This window comes from Pieris napi, chromosome 23, assembly GCF_905475465.1.
Source record: "Pieris napi chromosome 23, ilPieNapi1.2, whole genome shotgun sequence".
NCBI lineage: Eukaryota > Metazoa > Arthropoda > Insecta > Lepidoptera > Pieridae > Pieris > Pieris napi.
This window is the reverse complement of record NC_062256.1, coordinates 5,805,619-5,830,606: the sequence shown is the minus strand read 5'-3', so window position 1 is coordinate 5,830,606 and position 24,988 is coordinate 5,805,619. Positions and strand designations below refer to the sequence as shown.

The following is a 24,988-nucleotide window of genomic DNA, read 5'->3' as shown; positions in this document are numbered from 1 at the left end:
GGTAAAAATAAAAAAAAATTGTTATCTGAGTTACATAGGTTATAATATTTCTATTGCGTAACAATTATATCAGCACATGATCAGGCTTCGTAAAATCAATTGATTTTGCATTAAAAAATCAATTTTTCCAATATCAAACCATATATAAAAACTCAAATGTCTACTGATAGCTATAACTGTGGCTGCAAACAGTGACGTCAACAAAATTTACGATGACGTCATACCTTGAATCACACTGTTAAATTGTTATTACGTATACCTCATCTCGATATCGGCCAGGCTAGGTTTGATAGAGACCGAGGATCCTGGGTTTAGGTTAGAAGAACGGTAACCCATTCCTCCACTTGATGTAACTCCAAATAATTTAATACTGAAAACACGAAGCAATTTTGGGATTGTAGCTTACAGACTGTTATGGGTTCAAACCTAAGGGCACAGTTACAACCTCTTTCTTATACGGTGAAGGAAAAGAAGAGAAGAATCCCTTGATCTAAAAGCCAAAACTCTGTGGGCCCGACTTAAAATAAGTTTGAACGGAGCTTTTTGTAGTGTTTGCAAGGCAGACACTGCTTTGAGAGAACTAAGTACCTGCAGCTTAATACCTTCTTAATACCTGCAGCTGAGTTTCATCATCGGTCGTCAAGGCAGAATACGAAATACCATCCGTATCACCTCGACGTCCGTCGTTCAACAACTGAGCGTTTCTTAAGGCAATTTTTTCCGGTCACCACCACTATGTGGAACCAGCTGCCCACTTAAGTATTTCCCAACCAATTCTACTTAGGTTCAAAAAAGAGAGCGAACCATTTCTTAACCCGGCAACGCACTTGAGAGCCTTCTGGCAATGTATCACTTAATATCAGGTGAACCTCCAGCCAGTTTGCCTTCTGTTATATATGTAACCGTAAAATTGTAAACACCGTTAGATTGTAATCTATCTCGCGAGATTGTGACTGTCGATAGATTGTGAACCTGCACGTACCATTTGACGGTTTCACTTCGATAGATTACAATCTACCGAATAAAAATACGTTAAATTGTAAGCAGACGTTGAGGTTCACAATCTTTCGATATATTATAATATATAATAATAGATAGATTACAATCTAACGGTGTTTACAATTTTACGGTGACAAATACATTTAATAATCTAAATTATAAAAAACGTCTATAAATAATGAAGCAAGGAAATAGATACACAAATATAAGACTTGTAGTAGTTTATTTAACGTTTTTTGCTGAAGTTAAATTGTTTGTAGTTTAAAGAATGACAATTCTAAATTCTGGATGTCGGTTTTACAATAGACAGCCTTCTCTTAGCTTCTTCGAATACCTATTGCTTCATATCATCTACGATCAATAAACGACTACAATAATCCTATGATTTTAATAATCTTCTTAATTGCGATAACGTTTTTTTCGATATTTATCAATTAATTCGCCTACGTCATATCGTGTCGGAGGCGTGGGCGAGTCATGAAATTTGTTTTTCTTTACATTTCTGGGTTTTATTAATCTTTAAATAAGTAGGTGTGTACACTTGTCAAATTTTGTATCGCAAAAGTTTAATACAAAATCTTGCCATCGAACCCAGCTTTGCGATTCTGTAACTCAGCTGTGTGAGTTCGAAAAGTGAGTTACAGAATCGCAAGGCTGGATTTTTAAGTTCACAATTGAATCAGAGCTGCAGACGTTTACTTTCGTAGCTGATAGTAAACATGGGGTTATAGGCAGAAGGATTGCAGTGGGTCCGCTATCAGATGAATCAAGTTTAATACTTGTAATAAACATCTTAGAGAATCTCTGGTTATCAAATTTTTGAAGTTATACTTCTTTAGGCGCGTTATGAAAAATTGATGAGAGTGAAATTTTAGGATTGCGCGCGCACCGTGACACAAAGTTGTCAGTGTGATTATAGCGTGCGCGAGCGAGATGGGAATAAGACAATATACAATTAAAAAGAAATAGAATATGCGTGAAGTCAGCAAAGAATTTTGAATGACCATAATGACATTTACCTTTTAAACAAATAAAGGAGTTTAACTATTTTTTCAAAGAAATTTAGCAATGTTTTTTCACAAAGACCTAGTGTTACTTAGTTAAAAGGTTATGAAACATACCAAGTTATTAAATTGAATTAATAATATAGTAAAATAATAAATAATAATAATAATTGTTATTAATATTAATTAATAATTGAATAATATGCTAAATATTAAATATTATTAATATTAATTAATAATTGAATAATATACTAAATATTAAATATTATTAAATTGTTTACGTTAAATATTATTAATTAATTATATTTTAAAAAAATAAAGAAGGCCGTATAGCTCAGTATAACTTCTTACGCGCGTACATAAGTACACGCACCCTTTTTTTTTTAAGTGGTCAATGTTAGTAGTATTCAAGAGCTGATGGTGATGTTACGAGTTGGTAGGCAGAAAAGGCTCTTAGACGGAGCGTATAATAAGATATATACATCAAAACCATGGTGTCAGTATAGCTGGCAAAAATTGGTTTTCCATACAATTTGTTAAAAAATTTAAATAAATCAGTGGCGATTCAACCTGTTTAGGTCGGTGCCTCAGTTTTTATTTCTGTTTCAAGATAATAGGTAAGTAGGTGATCAGCCTCCTGTAACACGCCGTTGACGTTTTGAGTCTAAGGCATGCCGGTTTCCACAAGATCTTTTCTTTCACCGTTCGAGCGAACGTTAAGTGCGCACATAGAAAGAAAGTCCATTGGCGCACAGCCGGGGATCTAGTCTGAATCTACGACTTTAGGGATGAGAGTCTCACTATACTAAAATGTTTAGTTCCGAATTCACCCACGAAGCGCTGCTCAAGTTTTCCATATTGTTTATGTTAAAAATAATTGAAGATTGAGGAAGATAAGACGGATGCTTAATGAATGCATGCTCTACATGATGAAGTGCGTGAGCAGCCAACAAAGATTAGTAAGACATAAGAGATTACAACATAAGTTGTGTGATAACACAATCTGTTAAAAATATTGTTATGTAATTTGATATTTTCATATTTATAGAAAAATAAAATTTACGAAAAGCTTACAAGGGTCAACTAAGGATAATTTAAGTTAGGATAAGCTTTGAACACCCACTAAAGCGCAGCATACAAAGCTACAGGTGTATAATAGGGAAGAAAAGAATAGACAAAATAAAGAATACACCTTGAAGAAATACGACTAAGGTAATAGATATTACAATAACATAAATAAACTAAAGTAGAAATGGGCGGGCACATGGCAAGGGGAACAGAAAGTGGAGCAAAAAAGTACTAAACTGGTGCCCAAGGTACCGCAGACGAAAAAGAGGCAGACAACTTAGAAGGTGGATAGACCAAATTAAAGAAACAGCAGGTACAAAATGGCAGAGAGTGGCACAGTACAGAGAGGAATGGCGGGATTTGGAGGAGGCCTTTGCCAAAAAACCAACCTAGGAGTTCAGGCACCTCTCTTGAACACAGTTTATCCGGAGCTGGATATATTTGGTAGTGCAGCATTGTGGGGCGCCTTGTGGGGCGCCTTTCTCGAACCTAATTTCGCTGTTTTGCTGATGATTTTTCTTTTTTTTCTGCTCTAAGTGCCAACAAATTTCTGAAATTTTATTTTACTTTATTGTGTGCTTGTACTATCGTATATGTTTAAATTGTATTTTTATTTTCTATTTAATTTTTTTTGTGAAACTTATGCTTAAATTATTTGTCACACATTTTAAATGTAAGATTTTGTAAAATAATTAGTAGATTTAGTACTGTGTGTGATGTCGTAAGCTTAATAACTAAATAAATAAATAAATAAATAAAAAAGGGTACACAGATACCTAAAAGAAGATTGAAATAGAAACGTGTTTAAATGTGAAAGTATCTGAATTAAAGGCTATTATTATTAAGCTTTGAACAACTCCTTGGGTAGAATGCCTGGCGAACCTCGAGGGCCCATCTTAAAGGCGTGTAAAGTGCTGAGGTGTATTTAGTGGGTGGGATCTCGCTACCCCTCCGATTAGCAGAAGGCTTTGAATGTAGGCTCCGACATCCATGGCACGCGCCTGCGTCAGAGCATTTTCACCTCATAGAAAAAAAGCTTTTAGCAACTACGTATGTTTTAAACAGGCAAACAAGATAAACCAAAGAGGTCGAAAAATACATGCAAGAGATTTAGGATGAATTGCCACAAAGGTGACTGCTGTGTAGTTTTTTTATGTAGCGTAAAATAATTTTGTTTACAGTGTCATGGCGGCTTTTTTTATTTGTTCAATTGTTACTAGAGCCATAGTCGATGTCGAGTAAAAACCGTAAAGACGAATCCGTCCGGTACAAAAACTATTCTTTTAAAAAGTTACTTAGTCTTAGGGTTAAAATCGAAAACTATAAAAATAATAGTTTAAAAAAACTAAAAAACACGCTTTTTAGCACATCAAACTAAAAAGTGAAAAATAATTCCTAATTTAGGCTGAAAATGGTAATGAACAAAAAATACTGGTATTATTGTGAAAAAGCGTGGGTTGCTCGATAGACGAAAAATATGGCACAAAGCGCCCCCCTTTTTTCTTTTTTTTTTTCGGATTTTTGCATTGTCATCGATCTTTGACAGGTGCGCAAAATTTGAATAAAATCTGTCCGTTTAAAGTGGTTCAAAATCGAGTCCGAAGGAGCATACAGGTGAAGCTAATATAAAGCGTGTAAAAAAACAACGCGATACGTCCTCAGATTTCAAATAAGAATTTATATTTAAATTAGCCAATAAAATGTACATTCATTCTTATTTAGTGCTGATGGTAAAGTTACGAGAGGCACAGAACGCCCCTTGCAGAAATTTTGACAGAATTATAAGCACCTGGTTTCAATTAAACTTGTAAACTTGACTTGACCGCTTTATAATGCAAATTTCTGTATAAATGCGCTCAAGTACTCATAATCGGATTAATTAAATATTAGAAGTCGAATGCTGGAGTTTTCTGGTACGGCTGCGATTGATGGCTTTTATTAAAGCTATAAAAGCTTTTATCGAATTGGCTATTGTATAGAACAAAAAAACCTTGACGTTACTACTCTTGGTTGCTTTGAATATGTTTTCTTGATAGGACTTGAAATTTCGGCTTTGGACTTTATTTTTTTTTGCCATGCGACTTGGGTTCTAGCAGGGGCGGGTCTACTTAAAAGCTGGACTGCAGCACAGTGCTGTGGATACAAAGGACTCCCAGTACCCACTGAAAACAGTAGGCGATATTTTAAATTTGAAAAAACACTGAAATTTTAAAAATCCAATCATATGGTTGATATCATCCCTGAGATCAATCAACCAATGTGCGATGAACGTCTATCGAACGGAACGGGGAATTCCCCGTCGCTTGTTTTCGGTCGGTGTATTTTTTCGCGTGTGCGTCTGTTATGGGGGACTTCCCCGTAATAGCCCAGAGCCCCACAAAATCACGATCCTCTCAAGGGTCCGAGGGTTATGAACTCGCGATAACACCCCACACGTGGCCCACATTCGCAAATTGTCTTATCCGCCATCGTATGTTGAGCTGGGACCAGTGCTTGCAGATATACAACAGCATCTCTTCTTAAAACATTCTTATTATGACTTTTCTTTAAAATATCAGTAATTATAATTTGAGAAGAAGAACAAAGTCTATAGCGACACGCCCCGGTTTCACACGGGCAACCGTGACCCAAGAAAATTATATACCTAAACCTTTCTCATGAAACATACTAGAGCGAGAGGCGGTAGATAGTTTGTTTTTAATAATATAAACATTGGACAGATGCTTGTGAAAGCAGCGTTCATATGAAACGTTTTCATTCGACCGTTTCTCCGATTTGCAAATCGTTAATTAAAAAAAAGTTTTTCGTGGGTAGTTTCAAATTCATGTACACGCCTACCTAAATTTTTCGGTTAGCGAACAATCATAAAGTACGTGCGACAAAATTTTAGGAGTATATAAAGTTGATGACTCATTTTATAACTCCATAATATCGTGCCAATATGTCCGACATGTCCCATAAAACTTTACGAGGAACAGATTTATTAAACCTTAATGGCTTTCTATCGAATGTTCATTAATAATGAATTAATACGAATAAAAATCTTCATTATGTTTAGAGGCAATATGTACACGCATCACACAGCAGACACATTATGTTACTATTCAAATCGAAACAATTTTTTTTAACAGGGTGGTTATTATTTAAAGGGAATTGAATCACCACGGTACATGGAAAGTTAATACTATGTAAAAGTAACGATAAGAAGTAGTTTAAACTGAAATATACAAATTTTACGGAAATTTTCATCCGTGCAAGACTGAAAGTATTATATATTTATACAATACTATAGCCAAGGTTTTTTCTAAGTCTGACTTCAGAGACTTAGCGCAATCTAGACTCTTGTTTAAGTGAGATACATAAATCGTACTTAGCTGATATCTCGTGACTAAAAGAGGCATTTTTATGGCTTTGTTTGCGACGAAAGTGTTTGGCGTATTCGCTTCAATATCTTTCATAAAATGCAACACGCTGAAGTGGTTGAGTCATGTAACCCCAAAGTTACTGAACTCACAACCCGGTGGCAACAGAAAACCCGGTAGACCGAGGCCGCGTTGGTGGGATGGAGTTATCAAGGACGAAACAATAGGTGTTCAAAGTTGGACGCATGTAGCACCAAATAGATTCCGTAGGTGAGGAGTTGCCTTTGATGATGATGAAAAGGTGACTTAGGATAAAATTTACTGTCGCAATAAGTATTTTTTATATTATTCATTGGATATTCTCTCTTTTACATATATATATGTATATATCTATGATACAATTATGGAATAAATAAAAGAACAGTTTGTTGATAATATTTATTTTTAAGAATAGTTGTTATAATTTCCATTAAAATACCGACTTCACTCAGTGCAAAAATATCGTAAAATTACACAATGAAATGAGTGCGAATATTACAAAATTTTAGATAAGTACTCTTGTTCCATTTTTACAATTTCAAATTTGGAATACATAATTGGAAATATTCTTTTGTCAAAATGTCAAATATCTACAAAAGAGGATTTATTATCTTAAAACATTCCCCTTGACGTTTATAGGTGCGTTATAAAGCCGAGCGGAGTTTTTTATAATTAAAATACAACCTCATTCGTGATCGGCATTACTTACAAAAAAAGTTTATTTTAAAAATCGAATTATTATATCCACTCAGCGGTGCATTGTTTCTAATCTTTCATGTATTTAATTTATGTAATGATTATTCAATTATTCAAAATGGAGATTTTAATTAAGAGATGGTAAAAATATGAATCAAATTCTTAACTATTATTGCATTAGGTAACAGATCATTTATTTTATAGATTATCCTATGGCTAAGATTAAATAAACTGTGAGACTATTCAAAAAGTTCTTGAGTCAGTGCTCGATTAATAAAATATTGTTTTACGTAGATGAAACAGAATTTTAGTGTGTCCATTAAAGATTAAGTGATTATGCTAATTAACCATTTAACTTCGAAATTGGTCGTGAAACTATATACCCTAATTCGATTAATAGAAATAGTTCATTTATATATTTATGAATGAAGGCCTCTTGAAGGTAGAATATAGATACAATATGTACACGACATGATCTATTTGAAATATAATCTATGACACGTAATAAAGCACCTAGAGTATTCTAAGGGTTCAGAGTTGAGACTGAGTGCATTCCTTTTCAAAAGTTTTTGACATACAAGAGTGAATTTCTCTAAGTCTCAACTTTAAATCTTACCCTCAGGGAAGTGAAGGTTCTTCTAAGTTTATGAGAGAATCTAGCAGAACACTCGTGAAACCTTAAAGCTATATCGTTGAAGTGTAAATGATTAAAGATGAGTCAACAAAAAAATACATATATACAAGAAAACCACACATCGAGACTATGATAAATGAATCTACTTTTTACAATGATCAAAATTCTCACAGCTTTGTCTTTCATTTCGCATTATAGCGATAAATAAGTACGAATAAATTCGATTACACTAATGACATCTACGTCTACGTAGAGGTATTTTATTACAGCCAAATAAAACCAACATTTAGAATATCATAGACTACAAATAGTTATAGATTATAGGAAAAACAGTAAAGGCATTCCTGTTCTAAATATGAATTGGAATCACAGAATGTGTTCCGTCACCTCTTAATATTTTTTTTAACTAGCCAGCCAGCATCTGTGCATATAAATAGCAAATATAGAAGCGTAGTAAAGAATGATTCCATTTTGAAAAATAAAAAGAACTCTAGTCACAGAATATACCACACTATAGACTGAATGTATAGATAATGATACGTGTGAAGTGCAGTATTCATGACTCAAGGGGCAGACATTTGTCGAATTTACTGATCATTATTCATAAGCAAAGTAGGCCTTATTCTTATAGGCATAATTAGTTAACTCTAATAGAACCCCGGACCTGCGGTTTCAAGAAATACCAAGTATTATTCGAGTCTCGAAGGTTGTAACTAATATTCAGTAACACTTGACTTAAGAAATTTATTGCTACGAAATATAATAAAGGAAATACGTCTGTAGTAGTGATAATTTACCGCTATTCTGAATATCAACTATAATGTATTATTAACTAAGCGAGGAGGTGAGATCGTACTATTACACTACTATTTGAAATTATTGCTATAGCTTTGCTATTACTAAAATAAACGCGAAACAAATTAACTAGCAACAAATGCTTTGCATAACGAAATTTTCAAATACATTAACACAACCTAATATAGTCTAATGAATGAGAAATCAGCTTTACCATAACTTTGACGGTATTAATATTATAGGTGCAAAGACAAAAGTTTTATTTACCTCTTCCAAAGTAATGTCTTTAGGTTAGGTGTTTTTAATACTTAATTAAGCGAATTTTTAATACAAATATTTGATATCAATACCCAAACTCATTGTAAAGCCTCCATACCTATTACCTAATTCTAATTGCTTCTATGTAAAATACTAATAGTGAAGTGAATACTTATTAAATACAATTCATTCTCATTGGTGCGTCGAACACAGGCTCTATGTTTTGGCGCGAATTTTGTATGAAAACTTTGACAAATACGTTACCGAACAATCGCTTTTGACAGGTGCCACAGGCTAACTAGAATTCACGACAAATGACATTTAAAATGCAAATTCGATTGGCGCTAGCATATCGCAAGTCTTTGATCAAATGTCATTGTCAATGACGTTCAAAAAATGTCTAGTGAGATGTCAAAAACAACCATAGCGCCCATGCACAACACATTGCGTCAAATTGTACTGTTCCCATTATTGGTCTTTACATTTAATTCACTAAGAAACTTTCCATACAGTTTTTAAATATTAAAATACATAAGTGATTATAAATCACGTTCTAATTAGATGTCATTTTAAACCTTATTTACATTATGATATTGCTAAATTAGATGCAAATACAATAAATAGTGTCGATATAGAGGTATAGAGGATATTTCGAATTTTATTCTAATAATTATTTACAATTTATACTTGGTCATAATATATGAATTTATTATTTGTTTAAGACGAGTTCACATTTTAACCAATTAAATGTTATCTATGACCTACGAATAACAATACTATAGAGGCGTTATTCTAGACATAGGACTGTGGTTTGTGAAGAACGTTTTTGGTCCTTCAAGCCGGGTTTTAAGAATTGTAACTAACACTTTTCGATAGTGTTGCTATTCGTTGTGATCATGAAACATATACATAAAAATATTCGAGCCTCATCCTTAGCTGTTCTAGAAATAGTGTCACCGATGACTTCCTTTATGACTTATTCATAACATATTTGCATATATTTATGGAGTATGATTATTGATAAAAACACGATTTATACTTGCTTCTATCATTAATCTCTTCATATTTATCTATTCCACGGTTTATATGAATACGGCGTATATGTGAACTCGCCTTAACACTGTTAATTCGGTGTATTTAGAAAGATCTAAAGGATATGTGAACAAGATATATTATTATATTTATAAGCTCAGTAAAGTCTTTTATTATTATATGAAATTATCTTATGTCTATATAAAATAAATAACCTTATCAATAATAGATTCAATAGTGAAAGCGATAATAATAAATTTCACACTGTTGTCTCCAAATCTTCTGAAACTAACTGGAAATGCTCTTGACCTGGAATAGAATAATAATATTAAGCGTCTAAAACACGAGTTAATATATAATATAATAAATAAAAAATACTTTTGTCCCTCATTTTCAATGTTGAAATTACGTAGTACGAAAAATGTAGAGTGAAATCGGAATAGAAATGAAGTGGCAAGCCTGCAGGCAATCGGTCCTATGAAAAAAACCAATGTCAACATAACTAATAAATGCATGGAGTCGTTGATTTCTTAAAGTTTTTTAAGGCTTAACATACCTTGACTTACTTTACCAACTACGCTTTTGACACCAAAAGCTTCTTTTTTAAATAAATCAGAATTGTCCAATTTTTTACCCCTTTTGTTTTAAGCCAATGGCTCTGCATTCTCCTTAAAATTGAAATCTATATGGTAAACAAAAAAGAAGAATTGTCTTACTTTCTAAATACGCTGCCAAGTCGTGATCATCAGCACGTAGAGCGATTTGTCTCGGAGTTAAGCACGCGTGGTCCTGTCGGGTGAGAGACGCTCCTCCGGCCACCAACATACAACATATCGCTCGTCGCTTATACGCTGCCGCCTTATGAAGCGCCGTTTGCCCTTTCTCGTTATCACTCATATTCAATATAGCTGTTGGAGCGCACGCTATCAAATATTTAACAATCTCTTTATTGCCATATCGAGCGGCGATGTGCAACGCAGTCTGACCGCTCGCATCAATAGACAGTAGAGAATAGCCCGCCGCATGGAGCTCCTTTATCTAAAAATACAATAAGATAAGTACAAAGGAAAGTGAAGATAAAATAAAACGTTATTATACGTACCATTTTTAAGTCCCCGACTTTCGCGGCTTTGAGCAGTGAGTCGGATGTTTTCTCCAATAGATTTCTGAAACAATATTGATGTTTAGTCTGTGGTAATGGAGTTTTTATATCTAATAAGGGACTAATAGACACTACACTACAGAAGAAATGTACCAAAACAATTTATTGAGACAGAACAAAACAAATTAATTTGTGTGAAAAAACTCTGTGTGAAAGTATTTTTTTAAATAAATAAATATTATAATTTGAAAACTTAAAAATGTCAAATCCTTTGGACATAAATGTATATTAAATTCAACTAAAATTAAATGAAGTTGCTCGAGCTGTCAAATCATTTAGCCAAATTTGACGTTTGACAATGACAGTACTCAAGACGATTGTGACTTGAGTATGACAACCAAACCCATCTTGGTACAATTCTTTTCTATATAACAGTGATATGACATCATCTCACCCACAGCCAAACGCTTCTTGTTCAAATCCAAACAATTTTTGATGTATGCTGCATGCGATGAGAGAAAGTGCAAATTAAAAGTAGTGCATCCATAGAATGTGCATAAGAAAGAAGTATAAATGTTAGAATGATCATATTTCTAATGACTTCTATGCTTTAGAAGATAAGGTTCCCTTTCGTCACAAAATCCATTAAAAGCTATGAATGGTTTCAAATCACAATGCTTTTTGTATAAGAGATAAATTCGTGAGACTTGATTTTGTGTTAACTGTCAGTTTTAAGAGATAATTTCGATTAAATAATTGGATTTATATAAGTGTGAGACGTTCCCAGAAATTAAACAATTATAATAATTTTTTTTAGTTACTATTTTCCTCATAACGGAGCATGTTTTTTCAGTCCTCACATTGGACTTTTATTAGGCTATTGTTTAATTAAATATATTATTAATTTAAATGTATCATTTAACGTTCTCATATTAAATTAAAGTTTGAGTCAATGCTTGGTATGTGAGAAATACTTATCTTTATTAATTTAATAAACTAACAGGTACATAACTTTTCCCTTTTTAATCTATTTTGAAAGAAAATCTAATATTTTCTAACTATATAAATTTAATCTATATTATTTACTTTATAGGCGATAAAATCTTCTGAACCGAACAGAGAACATAAAGCATTTTGACAAGGGTACATGTCTCGTAAATTATTGAGTACACTTATGTGAATTTTTGTATAACGAAATACCGTCAAAGATATCACCTTTGTGATCCGTAAATAACATGAATTTTGATGAATAAAATATTTCTCTAGCAATATTAATTAAAGCACAAAATTGACAGTCGTTTGAAACGATTATTTTAAACGCCTAATATATGATTTGAATTTCAACAAATGTTTGAATGTAATTTCATTAAGTTTTACTTAGTTTAGAAGAATTGGAAATCGGAAATAAAGTTGCATCATGTATATCTAAGCTAATTAAGTGTTAAGACTTTATTGCATGCGGGTGAAAATAAGCTAATGATTCTAAAGTTGTTTGAGCAAATCCAACAGAACCACTTTTTTTTTTGTTAACTTATGACTTGTTAGCCATCGTGGTCCGAGAAATATTTAAATTTAATCTCTTTTGTAAGATTGGCCAGCTCGAAGTCGTGACCTTAATCCAATTGAGCATGTCTATATTAAAACGAGTAATTGCAGAAGAGTGGAAAAGTATTCCTCAAAACTTTAAAAAAAAAAACAAAGGGAACAACGGGATTCAATCTGTGATTTTGGCCAATAATTAAAAAAAGTAAAACATCTTCTAGTCTTTATTGCTACCACTTCTTATTGTTTGGTCGTAATCAGTTTTAAAAAACTCATCGAAAAATAAATTCCAGAATTTACTTCACGCGTATTAATTTACACGATCATATGTACGTCAGACAATTAAATTTCATTTTATTAACTGAAATCCTTGGAACGTAAATTACCTTCCGTGTCCGTTTTTATGCAAAAGAGTTTAGTTACAAAACATTTCCAGGATCTGCATATTTATTAATTTTCTTTTGTGGGGTCTCCGGCTATAAAGCGTGTTTATATACGTCAATGATTTATTTAAATACAGTGATATTTATTTAGTTACATATAAGGAACTTTCTTTTGTTTCATAGACTCACGTTTTGAACCGAGCTATAGACTCTGGTGACGGTTCGTTGTCTTTGGCCGTGGGACTGCCGCATAGAGGTGGCGAGTTGGAGTCTTGCGATGTCTTTGGCTTCGGTTGTGTGAGCTTTGGCGATAGAGATGACTTGGAGGTGGGCGTGGCTGTAGTGGCCGCTGAGGGGGGCGTCTGTGGCGTCGTTACGTCATCTGACGACCGCGCTGGGCTGTACAAGCCAATTACTTAGTCCAGTGCAATGTATGCTAATTATATTAGAGGATTTTCATTTAATTTATTTATATCTTGTACTGTGTATAGAGGAACAGAAACTATGCGACTGTTACGTTTATTTAACGCGTCAGAATCTAGAGAAAATTTAAAAAGAATAATTAATGATTAGGGTCAATAACCCAATAGTTGACCAGTAAAGCGGATTCGTTGCTAATATGTTCCATAAATAAAGTTTTATTAATTTGAGCTATAACAATTTTGGGATAATTATTCTTTATTACATAATTAAATAAACTAGGCAAAGATATATCTATACATATAAATATTTTTTTTTACACCGACGTGAAGTTAAAATTTCAAAAGACACCATGAGCTGACCACATCACCCCAACAACTGACCATCAGATGTACCAAAACCTGACCACTTAAAAAAGGCTAAATTCAAAAGGGCGAATTGCTAAATCACCCATAATATTGTTACAAAAGGTATTTTTAAAGAAAAAACTACGGTTTGTCACACAAATATTATATTTTTCTTTATTATTATCAGCACTCAACCAGGTTGTTTCAGATATATTCTTTATATTTTTCAAATTCGGGAACATGATACAGACCCCGTTTCTGATGTAGTATTATTGGATTTTTAATTTTTTCTTTAATAGGTATAACAAAGGTAAACCATTTGTGTAGTTTTGATTGTATATTCAGCTGCATGCTAAATTAATTTAACCCTACATTTCATTATAATACAAAAAATATATCTTACGAATGTCTAAGAATAAATTGCACTGGACTACGCCCGTTTATAATTGAAGCTCAAATATTTAAAACCCTAAACAACAATTAGAACTAAAACTCCTATTCATATATTCACTGTTATATAGGTAACTAGCATAGCAAATTCTGGCGCATGACAAGTCCTTACCTTCCATGGGAATCAGGTACGTCTAACGAAACAGCAGCACTCGGTGTATCAACACTCTGCGATATGTCGAGCGATACCGACAGCCCGGTAGTGGTCTCCAGTGACACCGAAGGCCTAGTGCGATCCAGTGAAGCACTCGCTGTGGTTTCTGGGTTAGCAGTTGTGTCGGTGTCCGGTGTGAGTGGCGCCGCGTCCAGTATGTAGAGGTTGTCGTGACCGATGTCCATTGGATAGTGGAGATTCTCTTGAGCTTTGTCGATACGGAAAAAACGTTCCGCGGTTACCGCTGAAATATATTTTGATTAATCCTGTATATCAAGAACACTATATAAAATATAACATATAATCATTTTGAGCATGCACCAACTAAAACAGTTTCATTTAAAAAGAAGTGCCTAAACATATCGTAAATTTTTATTTATTTTATTTTATTTACGATCTCAAAGATATGCTAAAATAAGGACAAACAAATACTTATAAAAATATGCTATAAATACTATTTACACGTGTTAAAATTACGCAACTGAAAAGGCGTAGCACTAACGATTATCTTCACAATCGAGTAGCCCAAATCCCGAGGGGACTCTTTGTATCGAAGAAGTCTAATGTATAAAATAATCTAAGTCGTTTCTCACGTTACCATAGACAACATAGAGTAGCTAATATAAATTACATATCTTTGCAGAAATGTCCAAAATGGGATTAAATATGTAATCTTAATATATATAAATTACGCGTCACGTTGTTTGTCCGCTATAGACTCCTAAACTACTTAACCAATTTCAATCTAATTTGTACACCGTGTGCAGTTTGATGTAACTTAAAAGATAGGATGGCTTGTAAGCCATGTAAGATTTATCTTAATTTATACCCGCAATATTATTTTATTGCAAATTATTTGTTTATTATTTGACAGTCAAAAAAGCATGGTCCCCATGACAGGTGTTCTCCTACTGTTTCCCTTGAATAGTTTACTACTATGTAATATAACAAAAACCTTATTCATAGCAACGCTTGGCCGAGTCTGCTAGTAGTATATATAAGTTGAGGGCTTTGGCTTGATTATGTATTTGAATACAATGCTTCCTTATCTCCCTCGAATACACGTCAAAGACACACATGGGTCTTGGCTGAATACCAAAATATCAACGCATCTTATCGTAATTAAAGACGTTAATATAAACTATATTACATTTAGGAGATTACAAAAATAATGATTCTGTCATAAAAAATATCAAATTTACTACCGGACGCAACTGCAATGGTACTATGTAACTTAAAATAGCAAGCAGCGACTTAAATGTTTAGTTTTTGAACCGAGTGATTCACTGATAGAAAACTATCCAATTTCATATCAAAATATTGGAATAGTTATTGTAAGTGGTATTCGCGTACAATAACCCGTCTCTCTCTTTAATAGCATTTTTAATATTGTTTTTAAATTGCTATATATATATATGAGTCTTAATATTTGAGCCATTTTCCATTTAAGTTGTCTTTTTTATATGTAGGGGGCAAACGGGCAGGATGACGAATGATGATGGAACCTGATGTTAAGTGACACCGCCGACACATTGCCAAAGGGCTCGCTAGTGTGTTGCCGGCCTTTTAAGAATTGGTACGCTCTTTACTTGTGTGATAAAATGTCTTAGCAGTAAAACCACCCTTGTCCATCTACTTTCTACATTTGCTATCTGTTTTGAGATTGTGACGAAAAAAAATGTTTATTTACTACCGTAAAAAATATTTCCATCAAATTACCAGTAACTAATTAGACTTTGTTACAAACAGAAACAGCTAATTAAGCTTTTACATGTAAAAATAATATCCTTAACGACCTTTGACTTTTCCGTAAACATACGACACGTTTATTTAATAAAATCACACAGAGAGAAATTATACATGAAATATTTAGAATGTTGCCTTAAAATTTTCCGTGTTTTCGTAATATGTAGGTGATTGGTTATTTTGTGATTATAATCTATACTAATACTATATCGATTATCATCATACTCAAAACAGACTGTTTTCAAAATTCTTTTACTATATCGTTGACTGAGTACATTAAAAATTGTCAAAACAATATCTATCGTTCGATTTAGCCGGGATTTATTACTATCTTCTACGCTCATGATCCTATAATTATAATTTAAAAAAAAACAACACTTCAGTGAGGCAACAGAAACAACACTTTTCTGAATAGGCAAGTAGGTTATCGGCCTATGCCTGATACACTCGACTTTTTAGGCATGCCGGTTTCCTCACGATGTTTTCCTTGAACGAGCGAGTGTTCGACCTCGACTAAGTAATAAATCGATATATTAAAATTGAGTGAAAATAAACTTACAATCCACAAACCACCAATCCAAGATATTCGAGTAGGCTTGAGATTCTTTGATCAGGTTATGAACGAGATTTCGTGTCTGCTCCAGATCCGTTGCTGGGTTCACTTCTAAGGTACCGATCCTTTCCGCTAAAACAAAAGTTCTTCAAAGAATTGGTTTTAACAAGGGTTCGGGTTTATGTCATTAAGTATACGATATGATAGAAATATTATTTTAAATATTACGTATACATGATTTGCCCATATAAGTCTTGTCCTTAGATTGTATTTATTTTATTTAGGTAGCCAACAGCTTTCAATAAATTACAAAATCAATTAAAAAATTGCCATGAACGGCCATAGTAAAATATAATACTTATAAATATGTGTCTGTGTGTACGTATGTGTAAATTATGTGCGTGTTTGTGTGTGAGAGTAAATGACTGTTTACTTAATATATTTTGTATATCACATATATCTTATAAACTCTCTATGTCCTTAAAATTTTCATTTAATGATTTTGTTAATAAATTATTTTTATGTACTTTTGAACCTAGCATCGTGATTCATACTCGAGATTTAAGTTTTATATTTTATTTTTTAAGTGAAGTTATTAAATTTTTGGACTGAGGCGCAAACTAGCTGCTGTGGTCTCTGGCAGAATGACCAGCGCTGTTGGACATTCTGCTTCCCAGCATAATGCTGAGCCAGGGCCAATTACAACCACAGCACACACACATTACACACATGAAACGAACCGAATGGGAAAAGGGATTCTTTTTTATATATCTCAATTATATTTTATTTTTTTCTTTGATTATTGTTATTTTGTGTGTTTATGTGTGTGTGTTTTTATTAGTAATAAATGTTATATCTATGTCTATTTTCACAACTAGGGTTGCCGGGAAGAGAACGCTTGTTAGTGATAAGGCCGTTGTCTCCTTAATTTATGTTATCTGAATGTGTGAAAGGCACAAATTGTTAATAAATAAATATATAAACTATATATTAATCAAACAAAACCCTCTTGGTGTATTTTAATATTTTCAAAACTCGTACAAACAGCCCTATATTTCTGTACCTTTTATAAAATACCAAGTAAATAGTAGCGACTGTAATCCCATTACGGATTCTCAAAAGTAATAAGACAATTTGTAAGCTTAGAAAATAATTACTTCATTCATTAGAACCGTTATATTTTATTCTTAATCAAAATTAAAAAGTGAACGAATATAAAGATGAGATTAGACTTCGGACGTTTTATGTTCTATAAAGGGAAATATTTCTTAACTAAAATTAATTAATAAAAGAACGTTAAACAGAAAACAGCATACTCCAGCTTGCTCATAGTGGATACTATATATATATATTTAAATATAGCATATGTGCACGGTGAGGTGACGAGTTTAAGAAGTGGCAAATATCGTGAGAAAAATTATAGAGGAAGATGGAGCCAGTCAAATGAGGCATTTAAGAGGTCCTTGAAAACAAAACATATTATTATTTTTGTCGTAAATATGTTTGATTGTGTGATATCCGTAAAAATGTTTTCGACGTGCTGATTACAATTGATTTTTTGTCAGTTTTTGGTTGGTTTGGTAGCTTATGGAAACATTTGGCAAAGGAAAAAAGCCACCTGTTCTATCCTTTGCCAAATGTTATATGTATATGAAATGCCATATTTTCCATATTGGAAATATGTTAATCACAATAGAGGCCACAGAGACAGGTGTTGCCGTAAATATTTTAAGGAAATTTGTAATTTAATCATTAACAAAACATGTACGACACACGTATTATTAAATCTTACGCATCTTGATAACCGTCTGCAAATATTAATAATAATTTATTAAACACCCACATACAGAGGTAGAAATACGCTGTAATTTATTAAATATCCACCTAGCAACTGACAAGATTTAGGGTCGCAGGCAATTATTCTCACCTCAAGTGTAATCTCAGGAAATAAATGCCTCAATCTTTACTCACGTAATAAATTCTGTACCTCAGAGGTATACAATAGTAACTCCATTTTTTACGAAATCTTGTTTTTTGTACCAATAAAATAGTTAAAATCAGTTCTACATAGTGGTATAAAGCATTAACTCCTACGAGTAGTATATTAAAAGATAAACATTTGTATATGATATTAAATCCAAAAATACTAACGTGGTATAGAATCTCAAAGGATCATAAGTTTATTTACCCATAAGCGTCACGCAAATATAATGTTTTTAATTGGACTTAATGCCTTTTACCACTAAACGCAGCGTGGGGCCCGCGCCGCGCGCCGCGCCGTGTCTGCCGTGAACTTGTCAGTGCTTGCGTATCGTGCGTGCAATCACAATGCAAATAATGCTTTAAAATTATTTTACATGGTTTCATCGACATGTTTTCACGTGGAAAGTTATTATGTAAGCTAGCTACTGTTGAAGAACAAGTTGACCAAACTTCAGGAGATGGTAAGGAAGTTTTCTATTACTTTTATAACATAGCGAGTAGCTTTTTAGGGGTAAACAATAGTATCTCCCGTAAATACACACTTTTGATTAGGACCATTTTCAATCTTATTTGTAGGTGCGTTAAGGTACGTTTTTCAATTATTTTGTTGGTTTGTTTGCCTAGCTTACACGTAGCAACGAATTATTTTGACCTTTTAAATTCATAAGGTGATAAGACCGACCGACTGATAGATACATTTCGTCCTGGAAATTGACATTTAATTATATTTACGTTTTCTTGCAATGGCTTGATAAGACTACATAGTGTTTTCTTTTTCAGGGCTTTCGAATAAATATGATTTCCTACAGCGAAACCTTACCCTCCATGGTGATTCCCCAAGGACTTACAATGTTGAAGAAGTAGAATATCAACGAGTTGACCAATTTACGCCATTGCCTGAAGTATTCGCTACAGTAGTTGATGACACCGATGAAGACACACAACCTTCAAATTCCAATTTATTAACTGATATTTCGTCTAATGTTTTACCTCTGCCCGATAAAATTGCTACAGTAGTAGAAGCTTTTAATGAAAACACATGTCCGTCAATTTCCAGTATCTTAAATGATACTTCAGCTAATAATTTCGTACCATCGCCCAAAAAAAATTGTGTTATAGATGCTTCTGATGAAGAGACAAAACTATCAAAGTCTGGGTCGCTAATTGATATTGTTTCAATAAACGAAGTACCAGATGCATTTAAATCGTATCACCTTGTCAGTGTACACAGCAACTCTGAAGAAGATTTTTCACCTTCAGATGAGGACTATATGTTCCAGACACTAACGAAAAGTCACCAGATCATGATTTTCCGGGAAGAAGTCAAATTTTTGTACCAGAAACTAGCTGTAGCAGCTTATCCGACAATGAAGTAAATTCAGAAAATCGATTAAATACATGCATAAACCCCATCTCTATGGATGTTCAAACTATTTCTTTATCGTCTTCATCAGAGAGCAGAGGGAGTCGAAAACGAAAAAGAAATATTTGTAAATGGAAGTGCAACGTTAGAAAACTTAAAGCTGTCACAGGAAAATCATATACATCTAAGAAAGGTAAAGTTGTGCCCGAAAAAAAGATGAAACCTGTATGTGACTGTCGACTGAAATGCTCTGAACGAGTAGATGAAACAGCCAGAGCTGCTATATTTCAAAAATATTATAGTAATGAGATGACTTGGAATTTGAAGAGACAGTTTATAATATCAATGGTAACAGAAATTGAAACTGCTAGATCTAGACGTCGCGATCCTGAACACCCACCTAAGAGATCGTTTACATTAAATTACACATTTTTGGTCAACGATAAACCCGAAAAGATATGCAAAAAGTTTTTTTTAAATACCTTGGCAATTTCTGAGACTGTTGTGAGAAATGCTATCAAAAAATCTACACACGGCTTTGTTCAAGAAGACAGACGAGGAAGACATCCACCGCCTAATAAAACGGCAGAAGCCATTAAAGAAAGCATTCGTAGCCACATTGATATGATACCCAAATATGAGAGCCATTATAGTCGGAACAGAACTAAAAGACTGTATCTTGGAAGTCATCTAAATATTGAAAAATTGTATGCTTTGTATGTAGAGTTTTGTGCCGAAAAGAATATACCGAAGGAGAATGTTGCAAAGGCATGGCTATATAGACATATTTTCAAGAATGAGTATAATCTAGGATTTAATCCTCCAGCCAATGATACGTGCGACGATTGTGATGGCTTTGTAATTAAAACAAAAAATACTACCGATGTAATAGATAAGAATGCCATAAAAGCTGAACATGATAAACATCTTCAGGAATCACACCTCCGCTATAGCTTAAAAGGATTTGACAAAGTCGATGCAATAGAGAGTCACGGTTCTAAAAAAATGTTAACAGTTGATCTACAAAAGTGTTTGCCTACACCTTATTTGACAAATAGCCAAAGTTTTTATCTTAGGAAGTTGTGGACTTTTAACTTCACGATTATGGATTCTGTAGCCAAGGAGAGCTGGTGCTTTATGTGGGACGAGACTGTAGCAGGACGTGGCGGGAATGAGATGGCTTCTGGATTAGTCAAGTTTTTTGAACAGCTTGAAGATGTCAGATTAGAAGAAGTGACGATATGGAGTGACAACTGCGCCGGACAGAATAAAAATATTTCTGTAATGATGGCGTATTTGTGGATACTATCAAATCAAAATATAAAGATAATTAACCACAAGTATTTACTGAAAGGACATACGCACATGGAGGTGGACGTAATCCATTCCATTATCGAGCGAGAAAAGAAAAAAATACAAGAATTTCCTATAGACCTTATAATACCTTGGGACTGGCAGCAGTTTATTAAAAGCTGTTCCAAAAATGCCAAAATAAGAGTAGTGAACATGGAAACAGATTCTTTCAAAGAATTTTCAGCATTTTGTGAGGGACTCTCAGCGCCTTTTGTACACCGAAAAAAATCGGAATCTGGAGAAACGGTGCCATATTCCAATATAGTATGGATGCAATTTCGAAAAGAACACATGGGCTCAATGTTCTATAAAACATCATTTCAAGACGAAATGTTTAGTGAAGTTAGTTTTATTCGAAACAAACGAAAAGGATTTTCTATGCCAACACCAAAACCTATTCGAGATACATTGAGGCCAATTTCCAAATTAAAGTATAACGACTTACAAAAATCGTTACAGTGGATTCCCTCCATGTTTCATGACTTCTACAAAAATCTACCAAATGGCGATGTTCCAGACCTACCTGAAGCTGCTGCTTAATAATAAACATATTTTAATTAGATAAGTACATAACAATTGTGTTAATTTTAAGAAGTCCAATGATTGATCTCATGAATGTTTCTATTTTATTACATAAGAAAATAAATAAATAAAGAAATTTGAAATAATTTTATGATTCTATACATACATATGATGCTTTATGCCCCTGAGTATTACTTGAAATTAATGTATTATGCCGAGGTAAATAACATTATGATGACATAATGCTTTATTTATACCGTCAACTTAATTTTCTGTTGCAAGTAAACAACCTCAAGTCCACAAAATCATACAAGCAATAACTTTATTACAATATAGTAATTATATTAAATATTACCTACTTAAACAATAAAAAACCTAATTTAGTTCATACTTATATCTCGCATACAGCCCGCGTAACATCGCGTTCAACATCTATGCCTCGCATTTTTGTCTCTCCTGTAAAATGTGTCTTTTGGCGCATAATATTCTATACCTCTGAGGTACAGAATTATGTACGATGTTTCGTGAGTTTGTATGAGCTATTTAATGTATTCTGACGGTAAAGTTACTGTTTAGTTGCCTTGAATACAAGCCTTTATTAGAAAACTTATTTGTTTTTCTTGCGAAGATAAAATACACAGTCATCTAGATAAGTTGTGAACTTTGAAAAGCAATTCAGACGGTGTTCTTTGGAATTTTTAAGTTCTTTGTTTAAAGAGGGTGATTTGTTTAAAGAAAATATAGATCCATTATTACAAGGTGGGTCTAGTGCTGCGATGTTTAAACAAGTTTTCTTGATAGAAATTATTATCAAGAAAACTTGTTTACATATTATATCTTTTACAGGCATTTTTTTTATTCTATGGATTCACGTTTTACTCTAGGGGTTTAGGGGTAAGTTACAGAGTGTACTTAAGTATTGAAATCAGAAATTAGATGTCAAAACTTTTCTCAGTAAAAACTTTGATTATAAAATTAAATTGTCACAAATTTCGATCATAACTCTGTAGACACGAAAGTTATGCGTGTGTGTTTTTTTGGTTAGATATAAATTGTCGTTTAATGAATGTTTATGTTATACAGAAGGTTTCTATGTAATAAAACTTTTGCAATTATTATTATTGAGTATAATCAAAAACTTTGAACATCTACTTACTAATTTTACAATCGATTTATTATTTTATATACTTTTGTTTATAAAGCATTTGGGTATACACAACATTGCCAAGAATAACCTTATACAGGGTGGCCAAAAAGTCGTGGATCAAACGCAAATAGGGGATAGATGAGGTCATCAGCGGCAAAAAATTGTTCTACGGGAGGTCTCTAAGGTCAACCCCTGCAGAGTTATGATTTATTTTGATTTTTATATGAAAATTGACTTTTTTTACTAATTCTTATTAAAATTCGAAAAAACCTACATCCTGTATCTTTCTCATAATATCCACTAGATTGGTACTGATGACTTCTTGCGTTAGACATACTATTTATAGCTGTTTATTGAGTGTATTCAAGATAATATTAAGTGATACGATATAACATTTTTTCAAATCATAAATTTTTCTTTACTTTGGACCCCACTGTGAAAAAAAATTACTCCACCGAAAAGTGTCCCTGTACTACAAGTTTTGGCGCATTTAATAGGGATTCTGAAAAGGTATTACACGTGGCCATGAGTCGCTCTAATATCTTTCTAGGAAGAATTACAAACAACGATTGTGAAATAATAATTGTATTAAAACAATTATTTCTCAGTGGTTGTTTGTAGGAAACAAAATATTTTACAATAAAATATGCTCAATATTCCTGACTCTGACCATAATACTTAATCTGCACCGTCTAATCAAATTCCTACGTAACCCTCCAGCCATCTGTCCAATTTTTTGAATCTAGTCCGATTTACACAGTTCTGGTCACAGGTAGGTAAATAATCTATCATAAGTCCGAATCGTTGTTGTTTTTTCGTCCCAGAAAGATATTAGAGCGACTCATGGCCGTGTGTATAACCTTTTCAGAATCCATATTAAATGCGCCAAAACTTGTGGTACAGGGTCACTTTTCGGTAGAGTAATTTTTTTTCACAGTGGGGTCCGAAATAAACAAAAAGTTATGATTTGAAAAAATGTTATATCGTATAACTTAATATTATCTTCAATACACTCAATAAACAACTATAAATAGTATGTCTAACGCAAGAACTCATCAGTACCAATCTAGTGGATATTATGAAAAAGATACAGGGTGTAGATTTTTTCGAGTTTTAAGAAGAATTATTAAAAAAAGTCAATTTTCATATAAAAACCAAAATAAATCATAACTCTGCAGGGGTTGACCTTAGAGACCTCCCGTAGAACAATTTTTTGCCGCTGATGACCATCATGATGATCATCTATCCCCTATTTGCGTTTGATCCACGACTTTTTGGCCACCCTGTATATGTATACTTGGTTTGTGCTTTTTTTCATAAACCGTATCAATGCTTGTTGCAAAATCCTAAGGTCCATGAATAAACTCTTAAGATTAGCATACACTTTTTGTATAATTCTGCATTGCTGCTTGTAATTTTATTTTTGTTAATTAATAACTTTGCACTTTTATCTTAGTATTTCGTTTTCCTTACTAGGGTTGACTGGAATAGATCGCTAGTTAGCGATAAGGCCGCCAGTCTCCCTTATAGTTTATCTGTATATGTACTAAGTGTAAGAAGAACGAAGGTAGAAGAAACCCAGACCTAGACGGGAACGTAATTCCTAGGCGATGGATCTGGATAACTATATCTTCATATATTATTATTTTATAAAACTAAAATAAATAAATAAAATAAATCAGTGGCGCTACAACCTCTTTAGGTCTTGGCCTCAGATTTCTGTTTCATGATAATTTTAAATTTAATACAACACAGCCGGGGATCGAACCTACGACATCAGGTATGAGAGTCGCACGCTGCTGCCACTAGGCCAACACTGCTTTTATATAACTAGAAGGATTATATTAGCGATGGTCTGTCGTTTTAATTATATTAAATTACTAGCGACCCGCCCCGGCTTCGCACGGATGCAATGCTGATACTAAATTCAAAGTGCTATAAAGTATAGGGAGAACCGCGGCCTCCGACGCGTTGCGTCCCGCAATTTTTAAATTTGTAATATCTTCGAAATATTCATTTAAATCATATGCTGTAAA

The 24,988-nt window shown here is 33.3% G+C and overlaps 1 protein-coding gene across 5 annotated transcripts in view; it reads right to left on the bottom strand.

Moving 5' to 3' along the window:
• Positions 1-6,858: 6,858 nt before the first annotated feature.
• LOC125061266 (eye-specific diacylglycerol kinase) overlaps positions 6,859-24,988 on the bottom strand; it is a 189,996-nt gene continuing 171,866 nt past the window's right edge. For 3 of the 5 annotated variants that reach the window (XM_047666610.1, XM_047666612.1, XM_047666614.1), the window contains 7 exons: positions 16,591-16,716; positions 14,244-14,529; positions 13,104-13,313; positions 11,444-11,491; positions 10,990-11,053; positions 10,604-10,925; positions 6,859-10,196 (listed from right to left, as the gene is read on the bottom strand). In XM_047666610.1, the coding sequence (XP_047522566.1) occupies positions 10,147-10,196; positions 10,604-10,925; positions 10,990-11,053; positions 11,444-11,491; positions 13,104-13,313; positions 14,244-14,529; positions 16,591-16,716 (1,106 nt within the window). In that variant the 3' untranslated portion in view covers positions 6,859-10,146. The remainder of the gene's footprint in view (positions 10,197-10,603; positions 10,926-10,989; positions 11,054-11,443; positions 11,492-13,103; positions 13,314-14,243; positions 14,530-16,590; positions 16,717-24,988) is intronic. The other 2 variants (XM_047666611.1, XM_047666613.1) reach the window with 2 other exon arrangements.